The 22,536-nt window shown below is 30.3% G+C and overlaps 2 protein-coding genes across 5 annotated transcripts in view; one reads left to right on the top strand and one right to left on the bottom strand.

Moving 5' to 3' along the window:
* Positions 1-219: 219 nt before the first annotated feature.
* Positions 220-13,787, top strand: LOC139516841 (protein O-mannosyl-transferase TMTC4-like; the record flags this gene model as incomplete). The annotated part of the gene is given in 15 exon segments (XM_071307176.1): positions 220-579; positions 1,195-1,408; positions 2,027-2,114; positions 3,472-3,587; positions 4,083-4,181; positions 4,652-4,816; positions 5,213-5,415; positions 6,919-7,093; positions 7,671-7,799; positions 8,146-8,225; positions 8,921-9,028; positions 9,197-9,338; positions 9,755-9,869; positions 10,107-10,286; positions 11,072-13,787. Coding segments are annotated over 15 exon segments (2,307 nt in total). The 3' UTR covers positions 11,215-13,787.
* Positions 13,788-15,217: 1,430 nt separating this feature from the next.
* LOC139516839 (ubiquitin carboxyl-terminal hydrolase 9X-like) overlaps positions 15,218-22,536 on the bottom strand; it is a 47,117-nt gene continuing 39,798 nt past the window's right edge. For all 4 annotated transcript variants that reach the window (XM_071307171.1, XM_071307173.1, XM_071307172.1 and 1 more), the window contains exons 52-58: positions 22,048-22,107; positions 21,456-21,564; positions 21,171-21,276; positions 20,686-20,779; positions 20,184-20,260; positions 19,658-19,727; positions 15,218-18,602 (exon numbers count right to left, since the gene is read on the bottom strand). In XM_071307171.1, the coding sequence (XP_071163272.1) occupies positions 18,231-18,602; positions 19,658-19,727; positions 20,184-20,260; positions 20,686-20,779; positions 21,171-21,276; positions 21,456-21,564; positions 22,048-22,107 (888 nt within the window). In that variant the 3' untranslated portion in view covers positions 15,218-18,230. The remainder of the gene's footprint in view (positions 18,603-19,657; positions 19,728-20,183; positions 20,261-20,685; positions 20,780-21,170; positions 21,277-21,455; positions 21,565-22,047; positions 22,108-22,536) is intronic.

Below are 22,536 nucleotides of genomic sequence, written 5' to 3'. Positions count from 1 at the left end.
TATACCTAGTTACGCTCATAATTGAGACCATGTTTGTGTATAAAAGTGTGTTCTGCTGTGTAATTAAGGGTCTTTGATTTAATGCAAATAATAATGACTTGCTTGTCTTATAGCATTCATTTTTTAAGTGAAATATGGTAGTTTTTAAAATGATGATTTTTTGTAAGATTTAACTTACAGGTATTAGTTGTCAATAACATTATTATTTTATATTTGAAGGATGTAAGCCATGAATATACAGCAGCAGAATGGAATCGGTCACAAGAAAAGTCTGAAACAAAATGGACACTATGTAGAACCCTCATGGCCCTCTATAGAGACCTGGGATGATGTTATTCCATTGCCTAGACTATCCTTTAAAAGATCTGCATGGATTGTATTTACCCTAGCTGTCCTCTGTTTTGCTAACAGTTATGATGGTGATTTTGTTTTCGATGATAGTGAAGCAGTGACAGGCAACAAAGATCTGAAGCCAGAAACACCATTACTGTCATTGTTTCATCATGACTTCTGGGGAAGAAAACTTGATTCCAAAACTAGCCATAAGTCTTATAGACCACTAACTGTATTGACATTCAGGTAAGAATATTTTGTTAGTATTGATGTATTATATTTTGAGTAGATAATTGCCTGATGCAATGCAGAGAGATAGTTAGAAATGCCATTGGCAGAGGCAAAGGGATGATGTTTTTTTTTCTACTTTTATGAAAAAACAATTTTGATGTCTCATCTACCGATTATTTTCTGTGTTAAAGAAGTATTATTGATTGCCATTTAACCATTTATTACGAACTTAAACTATATGGAACTATATTTTACATGATTTTTAACAGCAGAGTATTTTTGAGGTGATTAATTAAAATTTATGATGAAACATGAAATACAAAATTTTTACAACAATAGGCTTTTCCTGTTCAAATCTTCTAAATTGAAAAACTTTTGTTAAAATTTAAATGCTTAAAGGCACACAAAGAAAATGTTGAAATTGTCAAATATGTCAAATATTATTATGCTAGCTGTGTATGCAAAATATTAAGGTAATACATCAATATTTTGGTAGCTTTCAATCACTGATACTTTCTTGTGCTCATAATTAGAAATTTAACAAGAATATTGAAAAGAACTGGATCAGTCCTCATAAATCCCATTTATTTGAAGCAATGTTCCTGTATGAGTCTAATTTTATAAATGCAGATGGAGTTACAGTTTAGCAGGTGGTCTCTTTCCTATGAACTTCCACATCATCAACATCATACTCCATGGAATTGTATCTGTGTTAATGTTAGCCACATTCTCTCTACTGATGGGAGGATGTGAGGTCAGAGATGGTAGACCTGTCTTTGGTTGTCCCAGAGCTGCACTGTTTTCTGGTGTTTTATTTGCAGTTCATCCAGTTCACACTGAATCAGTACGTATTTTCTAGCATATTTACCCTTCTCATTAGACTAGCATGACTAGAGAAGAAGGCTTTAAATAAGTTGCAGCACATATATTTGCATTCAGATTTACCAAACTACCATTTGATTAAATAGAAAAGCTTTTGTTTGATAAGATAGAGTGAAAGTGTATTCACCTGTACTTTCTTTTGGTAGTAATATTGGTTTATTCTTTGACTCTTTTGAATATATGCATGAAATATTTGCCACTGTAATAAATATAACATCAATTAAATAATAATTATCTTCAAGAGTTGTAAATACTGATTTTATAGCAACCTTTGAAGACAGAACAAGCAATTTAATTTTTGAGAATGAAATTGCAGAAAATTGATTTGAAAGACCATAAAGCAATTTTTCAAAATGCAAGCATATGGCAAATTGGATATATGTCCACTCTTGACACAAATACAGAAGGCTGATAGTTATATTTTAAAATGTACTAAGTATGTGTGAAATGTTTCTTATATATATGCTGAAAATTAAGGCTGTACGGTTAAAAAGAATGATTTTGCAGTTAAGAAAGTCATAAGGTATAGAACACACAAACATATGTATTTTCTTTAACAATCTGTCCTTTTTTATGACAGGTTGCAGCTGTTGTTGGAAGAGCAGATCTGTTATGTGCTTTATTTTTTATTTTGTCATTTCTTGGCTATGTCAAAGCTTGTTTGAAAGGTAGGTTTTAAGTGAACACATAATACATACGATACCATAAAATCTATTTTGAAAAAAAATAAATAACAGAGAAATCTAATACCCGGTAAGGTATGTTAGAATTCAGTCATAAATGTCACTAAAATTTATTTGTTATTTAATATATATAATATAGTTTGCTAGCCACCACCCCTTATTCATAGAAACTCTGTATGGCTATGTACATGAAAATAGCTTTTTACCATAACTCTTCTGAGCTGTGATGTTCATAGGCTCACATATTTAGCATGTGAGGTTGATCATATTCTTCTTCAATTTGGTTACATGATATAGATTGCAAGAAGATTTTTCACCCTATAAAGTACTGCACCTGCTTTATACTTACTAAAGCCTTTCTTTTGCAATTGGCTGACATATTTTCACAGTCACTAGTTGTTCAGTTTTATACTGCAACTTGAAAAGTGTTCTGTCCATTCTGTCCATTCTTGTGTATGAAAAATGGGATTGTAGGGTTAATGTCAGTAAAGCTGCAACCCAATTACCGTATTTATTCTATTAAACGCCCTGGGGGCGAAGACAATTTCCGAAAGGGGGCGTCAATTAGAGAAACAAATTTCGTACCTTACTTCATTGACCTTTACCTGAATTTTGTTGAAACAGACTATAGTAACATACACGTGTTTCTTATTGTCTCCATAATCTATAAATAGCGTTTATCGGTAATGTGACCTCATCTAATAATTTGTTAAAATTTATAACGTACTGTGTAACTGACAGATCTATTTTTGGAACTTGTACACACTGTGTTGTATTATCGGAGTGGATTAAAACATGGAGGGGGTCTCATTGGGGGGTTCTGATCCCGGATCCCGCTTACTGTTTTGTCAGTTTCCCGTTTCCCGCTTACACTATGTATGTATTGTACGTAAGCAATTCTCAATTTTTTTGCAAATTCCTGTGTCCCGCTAGATTTCATTTCCCGTTTTCATGGCACAATAATTTGATTTTCACGTGTTACGCTTACAAAAAATCTGCAATCCCGCGTCACGCTCAGACCCCAATGAGACCCACCATGGACGTTGTTGATTTTTCGTTTCATGTTTCTGAGTGACCGGGTCGATGTCTTTGAAATATTGTAATGGGTAAGTTTTAAATTAATTTTTTTAACTACAAAATGGGGGCGTTTATTAGAAGTCAAAAGTTCTGAACACACTTTTTTCGGTAGGGGGACGTTAATTAGAAGGGGGCTTTAAATAGAATAAATACGGTACATGATTAAGATGTGGTATGATGGCCAAAGTGACAAATAGAGTTCAAAAGACATGAATGTAAGAAGGTATATTTATGCAGTAATGTTGTTTTTAATTGATATTTTTAGATGTTGATGATGAATCATTATACCGACCATCTACAGCATCCATCTTATGGTTAATAGTCAGTATGTTACTGTGTACTCTGTCTGTGTTGTGTAAAGAACAGGGGATAACAGTTATTGTAAGTTATATATTATTGATATAGATATTAAAACATGATAGATTTGAAAATTGTGCTTTCAATACTTTGAACAAGTTATTTTATGTAATCTTTTAAAAGATAAAAATTTACTGGAATGCATTTTATTGCTGCAATACTGCATTTTGTGAGTACCAATAGTAGTGAAATTGATGGGTTCTACCAGTATGGTGTTTGTTGACAATCTATTGTCCAAAGTGGATTATGTCTTGTGTATGTGGCCTGTTTATATAAAATACAATGACATAATCATTTTATAGAACTGTTTTGTATTACTTCTATTGTCTGAATAGAAATTTTGAATTATTCATAAAAATCTGAATTTACATTTGCTTTGTCTGGAATATCGAAAATGCTTTAAATTTTTTATAAGAACTATTTTGAAGTAGAAAAAGGGAGAAGATTGAGAATAAGTTGAAATAAAAGACATAAGTCAAGCTTGATCATCAATAACTAGATTTTATTTTTCAATTCCAGGGCATAATAAGTGCTTATGACATTCTTATAATATGTAAAATAGATCTGTTAGAAACAATTGGCTTCAAAAGTCAAACTGAAACCAAAGCTGATGAACAGGTAAATATTAAACTAAATTGTTATAGAATGACAATTGCACAATATACAAAATGTTACATACAAAACTATTACTGAGCAACACAAACCCATACAAAGCTGGGGCTGATCTCAGGTTCTCCTGAAGGGTTAGCTGATCCTCTTCCGCATGAGGCACCTGTTATTCCTTATTGTAAGTACAAATTCAGTGATGAGTATAGGTTAGTGATCACCACTGATGTCAAGAGGACAGTCTTGTGGCTAATACAATATTTTCATGATGGGTTCATGCAAATAAAGCTATGTGTAGATCCTAAATTAAGATGACCACTGCATCTGCATGTCTGGTACAAGTCATCAGTGTATCAGAAAAATATACTAGTATCTTAAAATAATGGGGACATTTACAAAAACTTTCTCCGAGAACCAAATTGCTCAAATTGTACTCATACAGTACTGAACTTTTCACAATATATTTTTAATTTTTTTTTCAGGAGTTTATCAAACCATGGAAGAAATGTTTATTGTTTCGTCATATTATTTTATTGATCTCAGGACTCATTATTCTGACAACTAGATGGAGAATAATGGGCTCTACTACACCAACATTCCAAGTCTTTGATAATCCACATTCCTTTGTTAATGGTTCACTTTATAGGGTAAGAACAATTAATTGTTAGTAGTCTATTAATATGGATATATGTGAATATAACAGCAGGTTGATTTTTTCTGTTGGATAAGAATTGAAGAAAAACAGACATTCTTTATTCGGTTTTAATGTTTATGATTTAATATATAAAACTTCAGTGACCAGTTGGCATTTTGTTGAAAGTCATTGCAATCCAATATTTTATTTCACAACCTTAAATCTATTGATGGCAATATTTTAAAATGGAATTTTTTTAATACATTTTACATTGCATTATTATTTTGTTGTTTTAGGTAACTTTGAGTTCAAATTAAAGATAAAACATGATAAATAAAATTAACTTATCTTTTATGAATGCTACCATTACATTGATGAATTTCAATGACAATCAGTCTTTTTTTTTCAGGCATTAAATTATAATTATTTATATAGTATAAACAGCTGGTTGTTAGTAAATCCCTGGTGGCTGTGTTTTGATTGGTCGATGGGATGTATTCCTGTGATAGAATCTCTTTCTGATTGGAGAATTATGGTTGTGATTGTGTTCTGGATAATATTAGCCTCTTTACTGTTTACATCTTTGAATGGAATTTTGACTCAACAGAAAAGGTAACCTACATATTCTAGTGTTCCTTGTCTATTTCTACCTTGCTAATTGTAATCTATTCTTTAACCTCTAAATATTTCCATAGTCTATTCCTTTATTTTCGTGTGTACCAATTTTCATGGATTGAGGAAAACTTGGAACTTCATGGATATTAAATTTCGTTGTTTTGGCATTCTGTATACATTCCTTTAGAAAATTTGTAATCCATTGGTTACCCTGTGCCCACAAAATCCATGAAAATTGGTATGCAATGAATGTTAATGAATTCACAGTACAACAACAAACAAAACAAAGTAATAAAAAAAAAGATTTCGGGCTTCTCTTGTATTTATTTCTGTCATGAAGCCATTGTTCAATATACACAAAGTATTAGAATTTTCAATAATTTCTTGAGCTTACCTGTCTTTTGTATAAATGGTAACCCTTTTCATGCTGAATTAATTTCAGAAAATGTAAAATTTTGATTTATTTGTAAAAATATGCAAATTACAGACATACCCTGCTGCTGATGCATATTGATTCCAATAAAGCTAAGATAAGGAATCACAGGGTTTGGTAGTTGGAGTGAGGAGATGAGGGTTGAGTGGTTGGAATCTTAATATGGTCATCAGGTGCAAAAAATGTATATTTTGACGTTTGTTTTGGTTCTTTGGTCCAATTATTTTTACCATGAAGATGCCAATAGATGTATCCATCTGTAGTCTGATGTAGATTGGACCCCAGTGAACACATTTAATACAGCAGTTGTTAGGTCTGAGTGAAACTGATCTTGGTACAACAGTCTAAAGAAGGTCAGTTTGACAAAAAATATGAAATTTCATGATTTTTCGGGTTTTTGACTTCAATTGGACCTATAAGCACAAGTAGAGTTTTCCTAGGTATATTTCAATAGTTATATGACCTTGGATTTACTCTATTTGTGGTTGTTTTATGCCTTTGAACTTCATGTGTCATACATTGAAGGGTAGCCAACCCCTCCACATTTTTTTTTATCTGATTTTAATTTTCTAACATGACAATAGAAAGTGTTAGATTGAGATAGGATGCATACACTTGGAAATAATGTCATAAAGTTGACCTCCAAAAGTATGGACAACCATTGCAACCAAATAATGATATTTTTGGTACAGCCATAATATTAAGGCCCCCACATGGTAATGGTTAACAATTTCTAATGTTTATATTAAGACCCTGGTAAGATTCCTGAACTCAAGGTAGGTAAAGATCCTCTCAGAGAGATGTGTTAGTTGAAGACTTACCAAAAAAATTATTGCTCATTATTGTCTTGATGACACCCTCCTATTTATGGTTAATGACGTAATTATTAGTTGCATACTATCATCACATATTTCTGTAAAATTTGATGAAAACATCATTCAAATAACATGTCTATAGTATTTGTCTGTTTTGAATGCTTGGTTTTTCTTTGTCTGCCATAGACATAAAATGAAATTATTGATGGTTTACAAATATTGGTTAAAGACATTGAACATTTTTATTTACAGAAACATAACAATGGCATTAGCATTCCTAATTATACCATTCCTACCAGCTACCAACTTATTTTTCCGTGTTGGTTTTGTGATAGCAGAGCGAGCCCTTTACCTTCCAACTGCAGGATTCTGTATTATTGTTGTGACAGGAGTTGGTAAAATTTGTCAAGATAAAGAAAAAAGAGAGGTAAAATATATGTATTACATCATTCAGGAATAACCATATTAAGTTTCATTTATTTATTCAACAATGCTTTATAATTTATTAATGTTCTGCAAAAATCCACATACTGTGGATTCACTATTTTTGGTGGGATACCAACTTCCGTGTATTTCATGGGGACAGGTGAAGCACTGATTTAACTGTCAAGGAGTTACAAATTTTCATTAGATTGTATGCAGACCGTTACCAAACCCTGAAATCAAATATCAGCAAAAATGCGAGTTGTTTTGAATCAACAGAAACTAGTACCAACGAAAATAAATAAATCCACAGTAAGTCACATGATAGTCACATGATAGTGAAAACAAACTATATTGTATGTACATTTGGATGTAATACTGTAATTGTAATACCATTGAAAAAAAAACCAGATAACAAAAATCATTAAAAAAGCAAAATTAGTCCACTATTTCTCTTGCATGAAATGCTTTTGAAAAATTCATTTACGTGTACACTGATGTTGCAAATGACATACCTTCATAGGTAATATAAAGGTAAAGCTATCTGTGTTATCTAAGTAGACTTTTTCTTTCTCTTACAGATGATTAAATATTGTATATACTATCTAGTTGTGATGTTCTTAATAAGATCTGTACATAGAAGTGACCAATGGAGACAAGAAATGACATTGTTCCTGTCTGGTGCTAAAATGTGTCCACTTAATGCAAAGGTTTGTTTTATGTTGATACCATCTTTTAAATGTTGAAAAAAATTGATATATTTCAAATTCTTGAGTTGATCCACATTGGAAATTCCCACCATCATCAAACATATTTTTACATAGAGCCTATGGGAAAATACTTTTTATGATGGCAATCTTTTGGTATAATTTAAATAAAACTGATATTATGCATTGGTACCTTTTGATTGATACACTTTCCATTTGAGCAAAAATTTTAATTCTAGTTAGGTCAAAATAGGATATTTATTAAACAAATGATTATCATTTATTCCATACAGACAAATAAAAATTAAATAATAAAACCTACGTTAAATATCTTTATTGTTTATTACAGGTACATTACAATATCGCTAAGCTGAATGGCGATAAAGGCAATGCTGATATAGCTATTGAGAAATACAGACTTGCCATAGAGTAAGTCATATTTATGTGCTAAAAGTGTTCAGTGTTCTTGTTTTGCAGAAAATTTGGTCAATCAGTAGTTTATTGAGACTTTTGTCAAATATCTGTCATTAGAGCTATTTTACAAAAATTTATTTAGTAAAGTCAAATATCTGTCATTAGAGCTATTTTACAAAAATTTATTTAGTAAAGTCAAATATCTGTCATTAGAGCTATTTTACAAAAATTTATTTAGTAAAGTCAAATATCTGTCATTAGAGCTATTTTACAAAAATGTATTTAGTAAAAGATAGATTAGTTTGCTTGTCATTCACTCTGACATTGCATGCAAAATAAATGCTTCCAATAATAAATCATATATATCAACAGTTTGTTACAGAGATCAATGTGTTTTCATTGGACACATGGTATAATTATTGTGATAGTCATGAGCTATTTTCACAATGAACCCACTGAACTGTTATTGAGCACAAAACTGTAGAAGACCTCAAACACTGAGTTATATCATGTATTTTTGGGTTTTATTTAAACGTCTGTTTAGAATAATTATCATCAAACAAAAATGAGTTTTGATTGAACGGAGAGACATTAAGCAAAGCAGTAAAATCAAATTTACTATTGCATTTTCATTTACATATTACTGGTACGATTTTAAGTGTATTGAATTATATCAACCTTACAAGGAGGCTATTTATTTAAATTTTCAGATTAAATGAAGAATATGACCAAGCAATGAATAATTTAGGAAATATCTTGAAAGAGAAAGGAGACTTGATAGAAGCAGAAAAGTTATTGTTACAAGCTGTTGGTATCAGGTAGGTACAATAAAACATGTTTTGTATTGGCTGTTAACTATTTGTATAAAGTTTGATATAAATTCAGATGGTCTTGATATTTCATATTTAGTCATTAAAAGTATTAATGCAAGCAAGATAATTCAGAGTGTACACTTTTGCAAACTGTATTGGAAATTATTTTTTCAGAGATGACTTTGCAGCAGCTTGGATGAATCTTGGAATAGTACAAGCCTCTTTACATAAGAACAACTCAGCTGAGAAAAGTTATTATACAGCATTAAAACACAGACGAAGATATCCAGATTGCTACTATAATCTTGGAAATATGGTAATTATTTCTTATTTGTCTGTCCATCCCTCTGTTCAAAAGGTTATCCATTCAATTTCTCTCAAAATTAAAAGTTCACATTATTATTTTGTTTTCAAAAACATTAGAGGTGTGGATAATATCAGGATTTTTGTTTTAATCTGTGCACAAAATGGCAGTATTCAATTATTGTTGAATCTTGAACCTTGTATTTACACTTTTGATACATACTATTTTTCATGAATTAGGTTTTGCATATGAATATTAAATTCACAGTATTTAAAAAAAATACCCATAAAGTGTGTGTAGTAATTATGACTTCCAATTTAACATGGTTTTTAGCCTTTATGGATTAATAACAAGTCAGTCTTTTCTAATATGTAAAATTTCAGTTTTTTATTTTAATAAGTGTATAATTTGATTTTCTGTTTTGACAGTATCTTGAGATGGGTAAAAACCAATTAGCAATACAAGCCTTCAGAAATGCTACGCAACAGAAACCAGACCATGTGAATGCCTGGGGAAATATGGTTATTCTCTTAGATAATATTGGTATGTATCTGTTTTATATGTTCACAAACAGGACAAAGTCTAACTTAAGTAGTGTTTTATCAAAAGAAAAGTTGACTGTTTCCTTGCACTTATTTTGTTTATAAGACTAGATGAAAAAGTATATTTTGCAAGCAAAAGTTTGAATTAAATTATTGCCAATTTTAGTATTCATGTTGTCAGCTGATTTGCATGAAATTTTTTGTACACAGAGTTATTTTTTTCTGTTTTGTTTTATAGGATTAACTTCAGAAGCAGAAAAGGTTGGCAAAGAAGCTTTACAATATAACAGTGATCCTTCCTTGTTGTTTAACTTAGCCAATGTTTTAGGAAAACAAGATAAGTTTAAAGAAAGTGAAGTTGTCTTCTTGAAAGCTATACAACAAAGTAATAAAGATTCAAGAATGTATGCTAATTTAGGTAAGCAATGTTGAACTATATAACATATTTATACTTGAATGCAAATAAACAGCAGTATGACTGAGTGCAACTAGTAATGCATTTTAACACCAGATTATTGACTGAAAAATTGAAAAACCTTACTGATTAGATTCGGACAAAAAATAATTGATGATAAGATTCAATAAAATGTATACTAAGTATTTAAGAATCAGTTTTATAAATAAAAAATGAAATAGAATGCAAGTTTTATGATTGTGAATTCAGAAAAATCTACATACAGATCTATATTTTTCACTCTCGAAACGTGTGTTCTTATTATTGCCATACATGTCCTCACCTACTCCTAGTCACTTTATTAGCCATACATGTCCTCACCTATTCCTAGTCGCTTTATTAGCCTTAAATGAACTCGCAATTGTTCTGAATTTACAATATTCAAACCTCAGACATTGCTTCTGAGTAAGCTAAATTCTGTCCGATTGACTTACTTATTACCATGTGACAATCTCACACCGAGGCAAGGATGATATGAAAAAAATCATTTTGAAAGCCAAAAATCTCAAACTGACATTGCCTTGATACTGAATTTCAAACTGTTGTCGTGCAACAACTAAAATGCATGTGAAGGAAGGTATTAGTCCAGCTTTAGGTCTGTGTCACTATGTCACCTAGGGAGCTGATTAGCATATGTGGTTGATTGGTTAAGGTAGCTGGTCACCAGTCTGTACAGACCAAATGTCAATACAGTACAAACATAAACTATGTGTACAGACCACTTAAATGATAAAAAATAATATTTTCAGGTGTTTTGTACCACAGATGGGGTAAATTTGAAGCTGCTGTCAAAGCTTATACCACAGCATTACAGTTAGATCCATCATTAGATACCACCAAGGATAACTTACGAATGGTCAATAGAAAAATGGAGAAGGCACAAAGAAAATAACTTTAAAAAAAACATGAGATTATTTGTATTCAATTTGCCAAATTTTGTAAATTTTAAGTGAAATTAATTTATTATATGATAACTTTTACTAATTAAAATTATTTGTAGATAAAGGGGAAAGGAGTAAAAGTGTAAAGCAAAATGAATTTTTAAGTGGTTGGGATTCTAGAATATTAAAAAGGGGGTCATGAGGGGCATGTTTGTCTAATCATGGGAGAGGTGGGACAGCAGTCAAAAATCAGAAAAATGTACTAATAAACACAATTTTCAGCAGTTAAAGAGGGGAAGGAGGATAAGAGCAGACCAACTTGGGGCCTCTACCTGAATCTACCCCTGAGACTATTCCATTTGCTAAAAATATATCAGCATTATAGCAAAATTATTATTATGTATGAGCATAATCCAGAATCAATATCAGCTTTGTATTACATGTAATACTATCTCTCTTATAAAAATGCAACACGTCATATCAAATGGTCACTACTTTCAGCTTACAAAGTTTGTAAAAACATATATTTTAAATTTGTAGAGATAAATATATACATATAGTTGGAATAACATAACATCAAAGATGAAAATGATTTCAATTTACTGAATTGTCTATATATTATATATTCTTGTAAATACAAAATTCAGAGTTTTGGAAAAAATTTGACACACAAAATCACATGATAAATTACATTATTTTTATACATGTTGTAGAAGGGTATGACCAGTGCAAATTGAATGCAATTTAATTATTGGAATATTTATCATGTGAATTTTTTTCACATTGAAAACAAGGCATTACATTACAGAATTTATAGCATTTGTTTTATCAGACATTTTTACAGTTTTCTTATTATATGTTCTAAAAAGTGTTTATACCAATGTTAACTAAATGTTGATCTTTAACTATGTCAGCAACATAAGTATGAATCAAATTACAATTGTGTATTGCCATCTATGTTGGTCCAATAATCAGAGACTTTAAACTCCAAATGTAAGTTTTGCCAATTCATTAGCTAAAGTAAGATGTAAAATATATAATATATGACTTCTTTTTTAACATTTAAATATGTTTTATTTGTCTGGAGAAGTAATAAACGCTTCTAAAGTGCTATAGATGATGTGATATATTTTTATGTTTTTATTTGTCGAATATGTAGATTATTTATTGTAAAATGCTATATGTTAGGTCAAATTAAAAAATAAATTTGTTTGCCATTGATTGACCAAACCAGAAATCCCCACCTTAAAATTTAAAAAAAATGTTTTGGTTCATAAATGTTTTTTTTTTGCATTGACTACTTTAGGCCAACCTTTATGAACAGTTCAGTTTATTTATAACTATTATATACACTGAGTTCCGCTCCTCAGTTTATTTATAACTATTATATACACTGAGTTCCGCTCCTCAGTTTATTTATAACTATTATATACACTGTGTTCCTCATTTTTGAACACTTACTCAGTAGGACTTTTTTTATATGCATATTACTGGTCAAAATATACAGTCTGACTTACAAAATGATATAAACTGAAAAGAATATACAAAGTTAAGTTTGTTTTTATACACAAATAAATATGTATTATCATCACTGTGCCTTAATAAATTTTCCTAGCATTGGAAACAATTTTAATCCTAATAAAAGTTAATTTTTTAAACTTTTTTCTGAATTGAACTATGTACAAACATATCATGGACAGAAACTGAGTAGAAAGATTTACATGTAAGATTGTAGAAAAGTGGATCTATTTACATATCAAATAAAATTCATATATATTTCTTAACATTCCAATAGTTTATTTGTATTTAAACCATGAATTTTCAGTAAATGCTATCAAAATAGGTACTAACATCACCAGCAGCTTATACTTGCCACATTCATATAGGCTTCATTTTATTGTTATATATATTTTTGAAGGGTAATGGTTGTGTGATTTTGAGACTTTTTTCCAAATATGTTCACTGGTTGTGTGTAGAATTGTAGACAAATCACAAGTGTTTTTTATGTCTATTTTTTATGAATTTTCTGACATTGTAGTTTTATTTTCCACAGAGAAAGTAAAACTTAATATTTGTAAAATAACAGTCCTCTATCATGTAGTTCAGCATACATTTGTGTACTAAAGAATATGTAGTAAAACTACTGCTTTATTTAAGGGGCAAAATTTATGAGCAAAAAAATAACCGCAAACATTCTATGGATAATTTTAGTGGTTCACAGAAATGAAAGAAGCACCATGTATAACATTAAATTGATAATAAAAGGTTTTGAAAGGTTTGCCATAAGTTACTAGGACTGGTATTTTACAGATATTTTTTTCATTTGCAAAGAAAGGGAAGATGGTGCTTTACTCATGCTTTTATAGCAACATATTTATTGTTTTGTTTTGTTTTTGTTATTGGTTTATTTTAGAAATTGCAAATCCATTTGAGATTTTTATTTTTAGGGCTTTGTGATAAGTAGATTCCAGTGGTTGATAATTGTTGAGAAAATCATATTGTATAAGCACAATGATTAATTTCAATTTCAAAAGATTCTTCTATAAGCTATTATGAGATCTTCACAAGAACAAAACCAATTTCATAAGATTCTCAATCTCCCATACAGACAGAGTTATCGTCCTTTCCTCCTCAATCTTTGTAAGATTCTTCTATTTGAAATTATTTGATCTTCACAAGAACAAAACAGATTTATACCTCTGGATTTAGAATGTGCTATAAGGAAAGCCATTTTTCATAGCAGAATGGCCAACTGACAGAGCTTTAAATGTTGGCCACATCAGCTAACCATGAAATCACATTTCTTTTTTAAGAGCATTTACTTTTAGAAGGTAACATAATTTTTCATTCATTTTTGAGATAGATATAAGATTTCATAACATATTAAATGGTGATGGAGTTTCACTGAACAATTATTTTTTGTACAAAGAATCTTGTTTGTTACAAGAAATCATTCCAAAATTGTGAAGAAAGAAGCACTTATTGGTTTCTTTCAAACACTTCTTACATGGTTGTTTTGTTGTATGTATTTTTTATACAGATAGATATTTGTTTTGTCATTAAATGCTTTTAAAAAGTTTTTTTTGGTTCTTTTTGTCTGAAAGAGACTAATAAAAAGACAATAAGGAACAACTCGATACCAGTGAATTATCTCTGCCTTGAAATTGGTAGGCAATTTATACAAAGGAATTGCATGCATCCATAGTAATTGGATGCCCACTAAAACTACCTTGACCAAAATATTTAACCTGAATGATGAACGAACAGACAGATTGAAAAAACATATTGCCCCAAAGTGGGGCATAAAAATCGAAGCTTAGTAGATATAATGAAAATACAAAGCATCAGTTACCTATAGCCACTCACATCTATGTTATTTGTTGTCTGGTTGTCTCATTAGCAATCATACTAATTCTACTTATCTTATAAAGAATTATCAAACTCGAAGTCAGTGGCAAGTCACCAAGAACATCAGTCCAGAAGCCTAGTAATATCTGGGGGAACAAGAATGTGTCCTCAGTACACGAATGCCCCACTCGCACTATCATTTTCTATGTTCAGTGGACCGTGAAATTGGGGTTAAAATCTCTAATTTGGCATTAAAATTAGAAAGATCATATCATAGGGAACATGTGTACCAAGTTTGAAGTTGATTGGACTGCAGCTTCATCAAAAACTACCTTGACCAAAAACTTAAACCTGAAGCGGGACAGACGGAGGAACGAACGGACGAACGAACCCACAGACCAGAAAACATAATGCCCCTCTACTATCGCAGGTGGGGCATAAAAACTGTACAAGGCTATTGCAGAAGACATTCAGAATATTTGACAAAATTTCAGACAAACAAATTTAATTGAGATATACCACCCACTTTAATAAGTGACAAATATTAGATTTAGACAAGGTCATTGCAGTATACAATACACACTGTGAAGGGTATAAATCAACTGATTTAGACTGACACTGAAAATGCTTTACTTGGCTTTGGTCTTCATATAAGTCAAACACAAATAACTTTCTGAAAATTTAATAATACAAGCTTTTAAAGTGATGTGTTTCATTCAATCATCCAAAACACACCATACATTAACATCATGTAACAAATGAACCAACATTTTATTAATGTGCCACAACTGACAGGTATAAAATATCACATTGTATATTAAAACAGAAAGCAAAATATAGGATTAAAACTTTCTCTTACTGTACACATCCAAGCATCTAAACTATCATCACAAAAAAGAGAGGTCAACAAATATTGTTTTTTTTTATTCAGACATTTAATGGTGTTAATAACTGTACTATATATTTATTTAAAGGGCTTCTTCAGTTATACATAAATATTTGTCACAGTATTAATCTACTTGCATAAAATCTTGAAATGCTTGTATGTATACAATATAATGAAAAGATTCTGCTACGGAAAGGACAGTAAAATATCATTCACAAAACAAGCAGAATGAAAACACAATCTATAAATCAATCAAATTTTTTAAAATAAACTTTTTTCTTTAAAACATTCTTTAATTCAAATCATATTTCCTTTATAAACTCTGACAAAAGTTCATATACATCTTCATATCAATTTATTTGCTTGGAAACGAATAAGAGAAAAATGTTCAAGGTTAATTCATTCCATAAGTAAAACCTGTATTGAAAATTTGTCTTAAATGATGATGAATAATAATTTGTTCAATAGTAAATGACTTGAGTATGAACCTTCCAAATAGACAATAGTCCAAGCACAAAGACTTGAATATCCATACATTAATTTAGCTTCATACATATTACAAGCATATTTGGTCCGTAATTCTCACTAGCACTTAATATAAACATAAAGATCAAAGAAATGAAGATAAAGACACAGAAGGAAAGAACAGAAAATACATAGCAGAAACTCTTTAACTGCACAACATAATAGAAAATAATTTAAAATAATCACAAAGACAGGTTAAAATACTGACAAAACGTGAACTCGTGAATAAGCATATGTACAAAAAGAAAAGAACTTAAAATATAAAAGAACACTATTATCTACTTTATATATTTACAAAGTTTACAAATGTAGCTTTACATGTATCACACTGGTGTTTGATTATTTACATCTTTTTACACTATACATGTACACTCCTGTGTATCTACACTATACATGTACACTCCTGTGTATCATACACAAAACTAACATTCACAGTCAGACTGGTTCTAGGTAACTTCTTTACAGTTCTCAGAGAATGACATTTGAACACACTGTCTCACAGCTTTCTTATATAGTTATCTCCCATAGAAAAGTTCATCTGATGATGATATACATAGAACCAATCCAGTATCACATGACATAATATATGCCATAATGAAAAGCACTTTTAACATCAAAAACGCATGCAATAGTTTACAAAGAAGTAAATATAAATAACTACATCTTTAGAAAAAGGTTAATCCAGACTTTCACATAAATGATCAAAATCTTAAAAAGGAAATGTTAAAAATCCTAGTATGCATTCTTTTACCTTTATTGTTTGAACACTATATATCAATGTAAAGTGATTTGTAAATAACAGTTCAATTTGAACATGTATAATACAATTTTTTTGGAAAATACTAAATGAAAAAGTATGTTAATATTTGGATAAAATCTTCATTAATTCTGTTATAAAGTTAAATTAGATTGTACATCAAAATTTTGCATGAGCATTAAAGTTCATTAAATTTGAGATATCTAAACAGATGTAACATTTACTCATCATACAAACAAAACTTGAAAGGCAATTCATTTTAATTTAGCTTTTGTTTTCCTCTAAGATAACAAAAATAAATAGACCATCTCACCAATAGCCACTTTTTCCTGCATTGTATGTCATATCAAAATTAAAGTGTAATGATATCATCTTCACACTAGATCTTACCAAATGTAAAATAAATTGTTACAAATTTTATAAAGAAATGTATTCTTATGACAGAGTAATGAACCATCAATTTGATTTGATATTTACCAACATATATCTATTTCTTAACAAGAGTAGCTACACTGAAATATCTCACAAATATATAGTCGACAACAAATAGTAGGTCTCAATTGTATATGCAAATTGGTAACTTGTCTAATATTTAAACTGAATGTGATTCAATGAACTAACTGAGATCAAGGTAAAGTGACAGGTATTAGACAGAAATGTACACCTTACAATGATTCTTCTTAACAAAATATATTCATGGTTTACACATAGCAACTGATTTAACACATATGTCAATGAACCCTGAAAAGGAGGTAAAGGTCTCATTCTACTGCCAGACAGATTCATACCTTCCATTGATTCTACAGATTAAATTTAGTGAACATATTACATACTGTAACTGAAGACTTCATCTATCTAATAAATGAGGCAAGTTCAGATATCCCCGTCAGAAATGTATGTACATGTACATCCTACAAAAATTCTGTAAACCTTATTTTGTTTTAATATAACTTTTAACTTACAAACTAACCAAATCACAATTTCTTTTGGTTAATCAATGAACCATGAAAGTGAGAACATTGTCAAGTGAACCCTGTAAGAGAGACATGTATGTCTATCAATGCTTAAAAGTCCAATTTCAAACAATAAGAATCTAACATAAAGGATATAATCTAACATGAAGGATATCATCCAGATCTTTTTATCAATATAAAGCTTTGAACAAATAGTTTTGTGTTGTTACTGCCAGATAAGCATACACATGTAACACCTAAAGCTATTATTGGAGTAATAAAAGTTATGTGATGCTGTTAATTTTCCAGAAAAGCTTTTAATATGAAAACTGCATTTAATATCTTACTTCGGCTTATTTGATAAGAACAAAATATAACCTTGCCATTCAATTGTTTCATGCTTTTGAATTTTTGAGGAAAAAATGAATGAAAAAAAAATAATAATAAAAAAAATAGTTCTGACATAAATACCCCAATATATAGCAATACATAACATTTATACAATAAATAACATATCTCAAAAGCACTAAAATAAATAACACTGTTCAATCATCTCAATCATTCTGCAGGCGCAGGAGAAGTTTTGTTATTGCTGTTACTGGATCCCTCTTCCTCCCCTGTATCTGGTTGCTGGTTGTTCAGTTGGTTGTTTATTTGGTTACTAGGAGGAATTGGTTGCTGTGACTGGGAGGTATTGACCTGATTGTTCTGAACATGAGGTTTAGGAGGAACCTCCTGATTTTCTGGCTTTTCTTGTTTCTCCTTTTCCTTATCCTTATCTGTTTCTTTCTCCTCCTTCTCCTTCTCCTTCCCCTTTTCCTTCTCTACTGGCTGAGGGGAGCTTCCTGCTGGGCGTGGAGGATAGGTCCCTACACCCTCTTCAGGATGAGGACTTTCATGTTCATCTGTTAGCTCAGAATCTTCTGGCTCCTGAAATTCAAATGACCATAAAGGAGTAAGTTCGGTAAGTGCCATATTTGGCCCCAATTATAAAGTTCATGGTTACAAGACAATAATTGTTTTAAGTTGCCTTAAAGACATGTGAAAAAGTTAAACAGAGCTGTTTTTGTCAAAGTTTAATTCTAACACAACGATTTTTACATTCCAAAACGGTCAAGTTAAGGGATTTTGGTGAAATTTGACAAAATCAGCGGGATTTCAACCAAATAAAGGACCAGGAAAAATAGAGCGCAGGCGTCGACAAGCTTAAAATTCAAATAAGACATATTAAATGTCTTCACAAACATTATTTTAAAAGATCTTTGTTGTCGACGTATGCGCTCTATGTTTCCTGTCAAATAATCTTTGGAAATTTACCCATTTTCATTGATTTTTTCGTGAAAAATCAATATGAGTACAACTTGTGACGTCGTAATGAAACGCAGAAACGTAAAATTTTAAACAAAATGGCTTATATCCTAACTAGTCAATGTATTAGCTATAATTTATCGTGATATTGGTCAATAAATCCGAATTTGAAATTTACGCTAAAAAAGTGGGCCATTTTAGGACCTTATCGAACATACTCCTTTCAAAAAAGATTAGGAAAATGTGAGAGAATTTAAAAAAAAAGGTCCTTGAAATAATACCTTATATATTTACTTTTTCCTGTAAATTAAAAAAAATAACCCGCCCCTTATTCCTAAAACGGTTGGGACCATCACCCCAAAAAAATAAACCATCTTTCCTTTTGAGGTATTGAACCTTATGTTCAAATTTTAAAGAGATCCATACTCTTAAACTAAAGTTATTGCCTGGAAACCAAATGTGTTTTCTGAGGCAGAAGCAGAAGACAAGGACATCACAGCATTATACAAAACAAAACAAAAATTGGCGGTCGTATACAAATATAATCTGCAAATGTGTTTACAAAAAGACTGTTAAAAACAGATACTTATTAAGTTAATAATCACAATTGAATTATTGTCATTTAAACATTATAAACTTTTTTTTGCCTAATACATTATGTGAATACTATCACTAACCTCTTCTGGTAGCAAGTCATATGCTTTGTTCAGAGTTATCTTGGCACTATTAGATCTTTCTAAGAAATAACTGAAAAGAATAAATAAAAGTAATAAGTAATTATCTGTATGTTTATAAACTGGTTCTACCCTAACCATCAAATCTTTTGAGAAAATAGTTCAAATTTTATCATATTCAAAATTCATTAGATAACATGTAAAATTAATACAAATCCTGTAATGTTGTGTAGGAAATTAATTTGTGTATCTTGCTCAAGGTTAATGTAACTTGTATTTTACATATTCAGTTTTAAATTTTCAAATAAGATACAGATAGCTGTATGAGAAATAACAGATTTATGTACATAATTATCTAAAAGATGAACTAGAATTTTGTACAGAAAATGCAATGATGTTTGACTCATTCTTCTGTCAGACCATTAAAGGATTCCCAATTTCAAGTTGATTCCATAACAATCATCAACTATCATACAAGGCTGAATAGAAGATGGATTAGTTTTTATCTACATTTCCTTGGTTAACTTACCCATTAGAAGTTTCATTGGACTGAGCTGGTGGTGACCAATTATTGTAGGTATACTGAGTATTGCCTGGATATGGTCTCTGAAAAAAATAAATATATTATTTTCATAAAGCGACAATTGAGTTGAAAATAATAATTCCTGTTATGGAAATACGTTTCTTTTTTTCATTTCGGTTTCATACAAATTTCTTTTCTCTCTTATTCTTTAGTTTTCTTAAACATTAACAGATATTTATATATCATAGATTTTGTACATTACACACCTGTAAGTTGACCATAAAACTGTCTTTTCTCAACAAGGTTTAATTTTTGTAAATAAACTAATATAAATATGATTAAAAGTGTGATGTTAAACAAATCAGTGTTTAATTAAACATTATTGGAATTGGACAAGAGTTTGCCATTAAAACAGTTAACATTGTAAGAAAGTTGCTCTTCAGTTGTATTTTAGATAACAGAATAATTTGCAAATGAGTTAATTAGTGCAAGAATTTTCTGTTCTTACCCTTTCTAATTCATCATTCAGCCACTCAACTGCCCATGTCCATTTTCTTTTTAAATCACCATTGCTTTGTAGCATTTCTTTAGCTGGACGACATCTGTAATAACATTTAAACCTTATCATCAGATTTTCTCCATTTCATGATGTAAAATTGTCAAATATCTTTTATAAAATTCATATTCCTTTTTACAAACCATGGAACATACTTTTATCAACACAATTATTTAGAAACTAATATACTCAAGAATTTTAGTCAATCTCTTCCGTGATGTCATATTCACTAAAAGCTGTTCCATTAAAACATACATAATACCCAAGGAAGGCACTTTGAAATAAAAGTCAATATCTAGAGGCAACTTATAATGATGGCATAGTACCATAGCTTCATCAGAAATACCAATCATGCTTAAACTAGTATATCATTACTATGTAAACTAGATGATGGATTATATATAGAGTATATGAATATACAATGTATATATGCTTACACAGAGAAAAGTGATACCATCATTTTGATACATTGGTATGCCCTCTTCTGGTAATGGTTTTTGGCTCTCTGTATAGTATCAAATAACCCATCCTTTTCATCAATACCTGCAAAATACATAAATTAGATTAATAATTTATATAAACTAGGATTTAGAAATTAATATAAACTATATGCTGCTTTGCTGAATTCCCCTAAACAAAATATACCTGTAGTCAAAGATATTTTAAAAGTAAGAGTACCCCTATTAACTGAATAATTGTTTCCAAATATTTGAAATACTAACCTTTTAATGCATTATGTATTCTATGATTCTGCCATGTGTCTTCCAACAATAACATCTGCAATAACAGGTCAAGGTAAGGTCGGAGTTCATAGGTGTAGGAGTAGGCAACCTGTAAAATAAAGGAAGGTTAAGTATGACTTTTACTTTTTTCTATGATAGCCAGAGGGAAATAATGAACTTGAAAACCCCCCTTGTCCCTTTTTATCTCATAAAATCCATTATTTTGATTGTGGTTGGCTGTGTATCAACTGTAGTTTTCACTCAGATAAATTAACATCTCACAATTCAATTTCTGGATATGGTAAACTGCAGGTTTAAAAAAAATATAAAATATAGAATCTGCTTAAAAACATTTTGCCCAGTTAATCTCCTTTCTTTGCAATGAATTCTGACTGATAAAATATCATTTAAAACATCTGGTGCTTATCTGAAATTCACAGCTAAAGAATATACGTAGAACAAATAGATTGGTCTTGGATTGGTTGTTCCATTTGCAATTTTATCATTGATTTGAAATGAAAACTATAAAGCAAGCAAATCTATACCGGACACTAGATATTTTTTTAATTCATAAAGAAGCAATATCACTCACCTGCCATAAAAGTTCTCCAAGAACAGTAGATGAGAAGTGAGGATTCTCCCAGCTGCAGAACTACAAAATCAAACAAATAGTTATATAGATTTTGTGAGCTCTAATGACTAAATAATCATTTTAAATCCAAAATTTAGTCTGAAGATAATGTCTTTTCAGCTTGTGTTACTGTGGATTTATTATTTTTCATTGGATACCAATTTTTGTGGATTTCAAGGGTACAGGTAAACCACAAAATCAAAGTAGATTTCGAAAAAGAGAAGGCTAATGCCGCTACAAGGCAGCACTTGCACCCGCAAAGTGGAAAGGGATTAATATAAGTTGCAAAACTTGTTTCCCAATCCACTATAAATAAATATGTTTAAACTAAACTAAACAAAATCAAATGTTCAATGAATGACAAATTTTCTATAGGCGTGTATGCAGACCTCAGCTAAACCATGAAATTAAATATCCATGAAAATGCTGGTTTTCCTTTATACATGAAAA

The sequence above is a fragment of the Mytilus edulis genome, chromosome 3, assembly GCF_963676685.1.
Source record: "Mytilus edulis chromosome 3, xbMytEdul2.2, whole genome shotgun sequence".
Classification (NCBI taxonomy): Eukaryota; Metazoa; Mollusca; class Bivalvia; order Mytilida; family Mytilidae; genus Mytilus; species Mytilus edulis.
The sequence above is the reverse complement of the archived record's forward strand: the minus strand, read 5'-3'. Positions and strand labels throughout refer to the sequence as shown.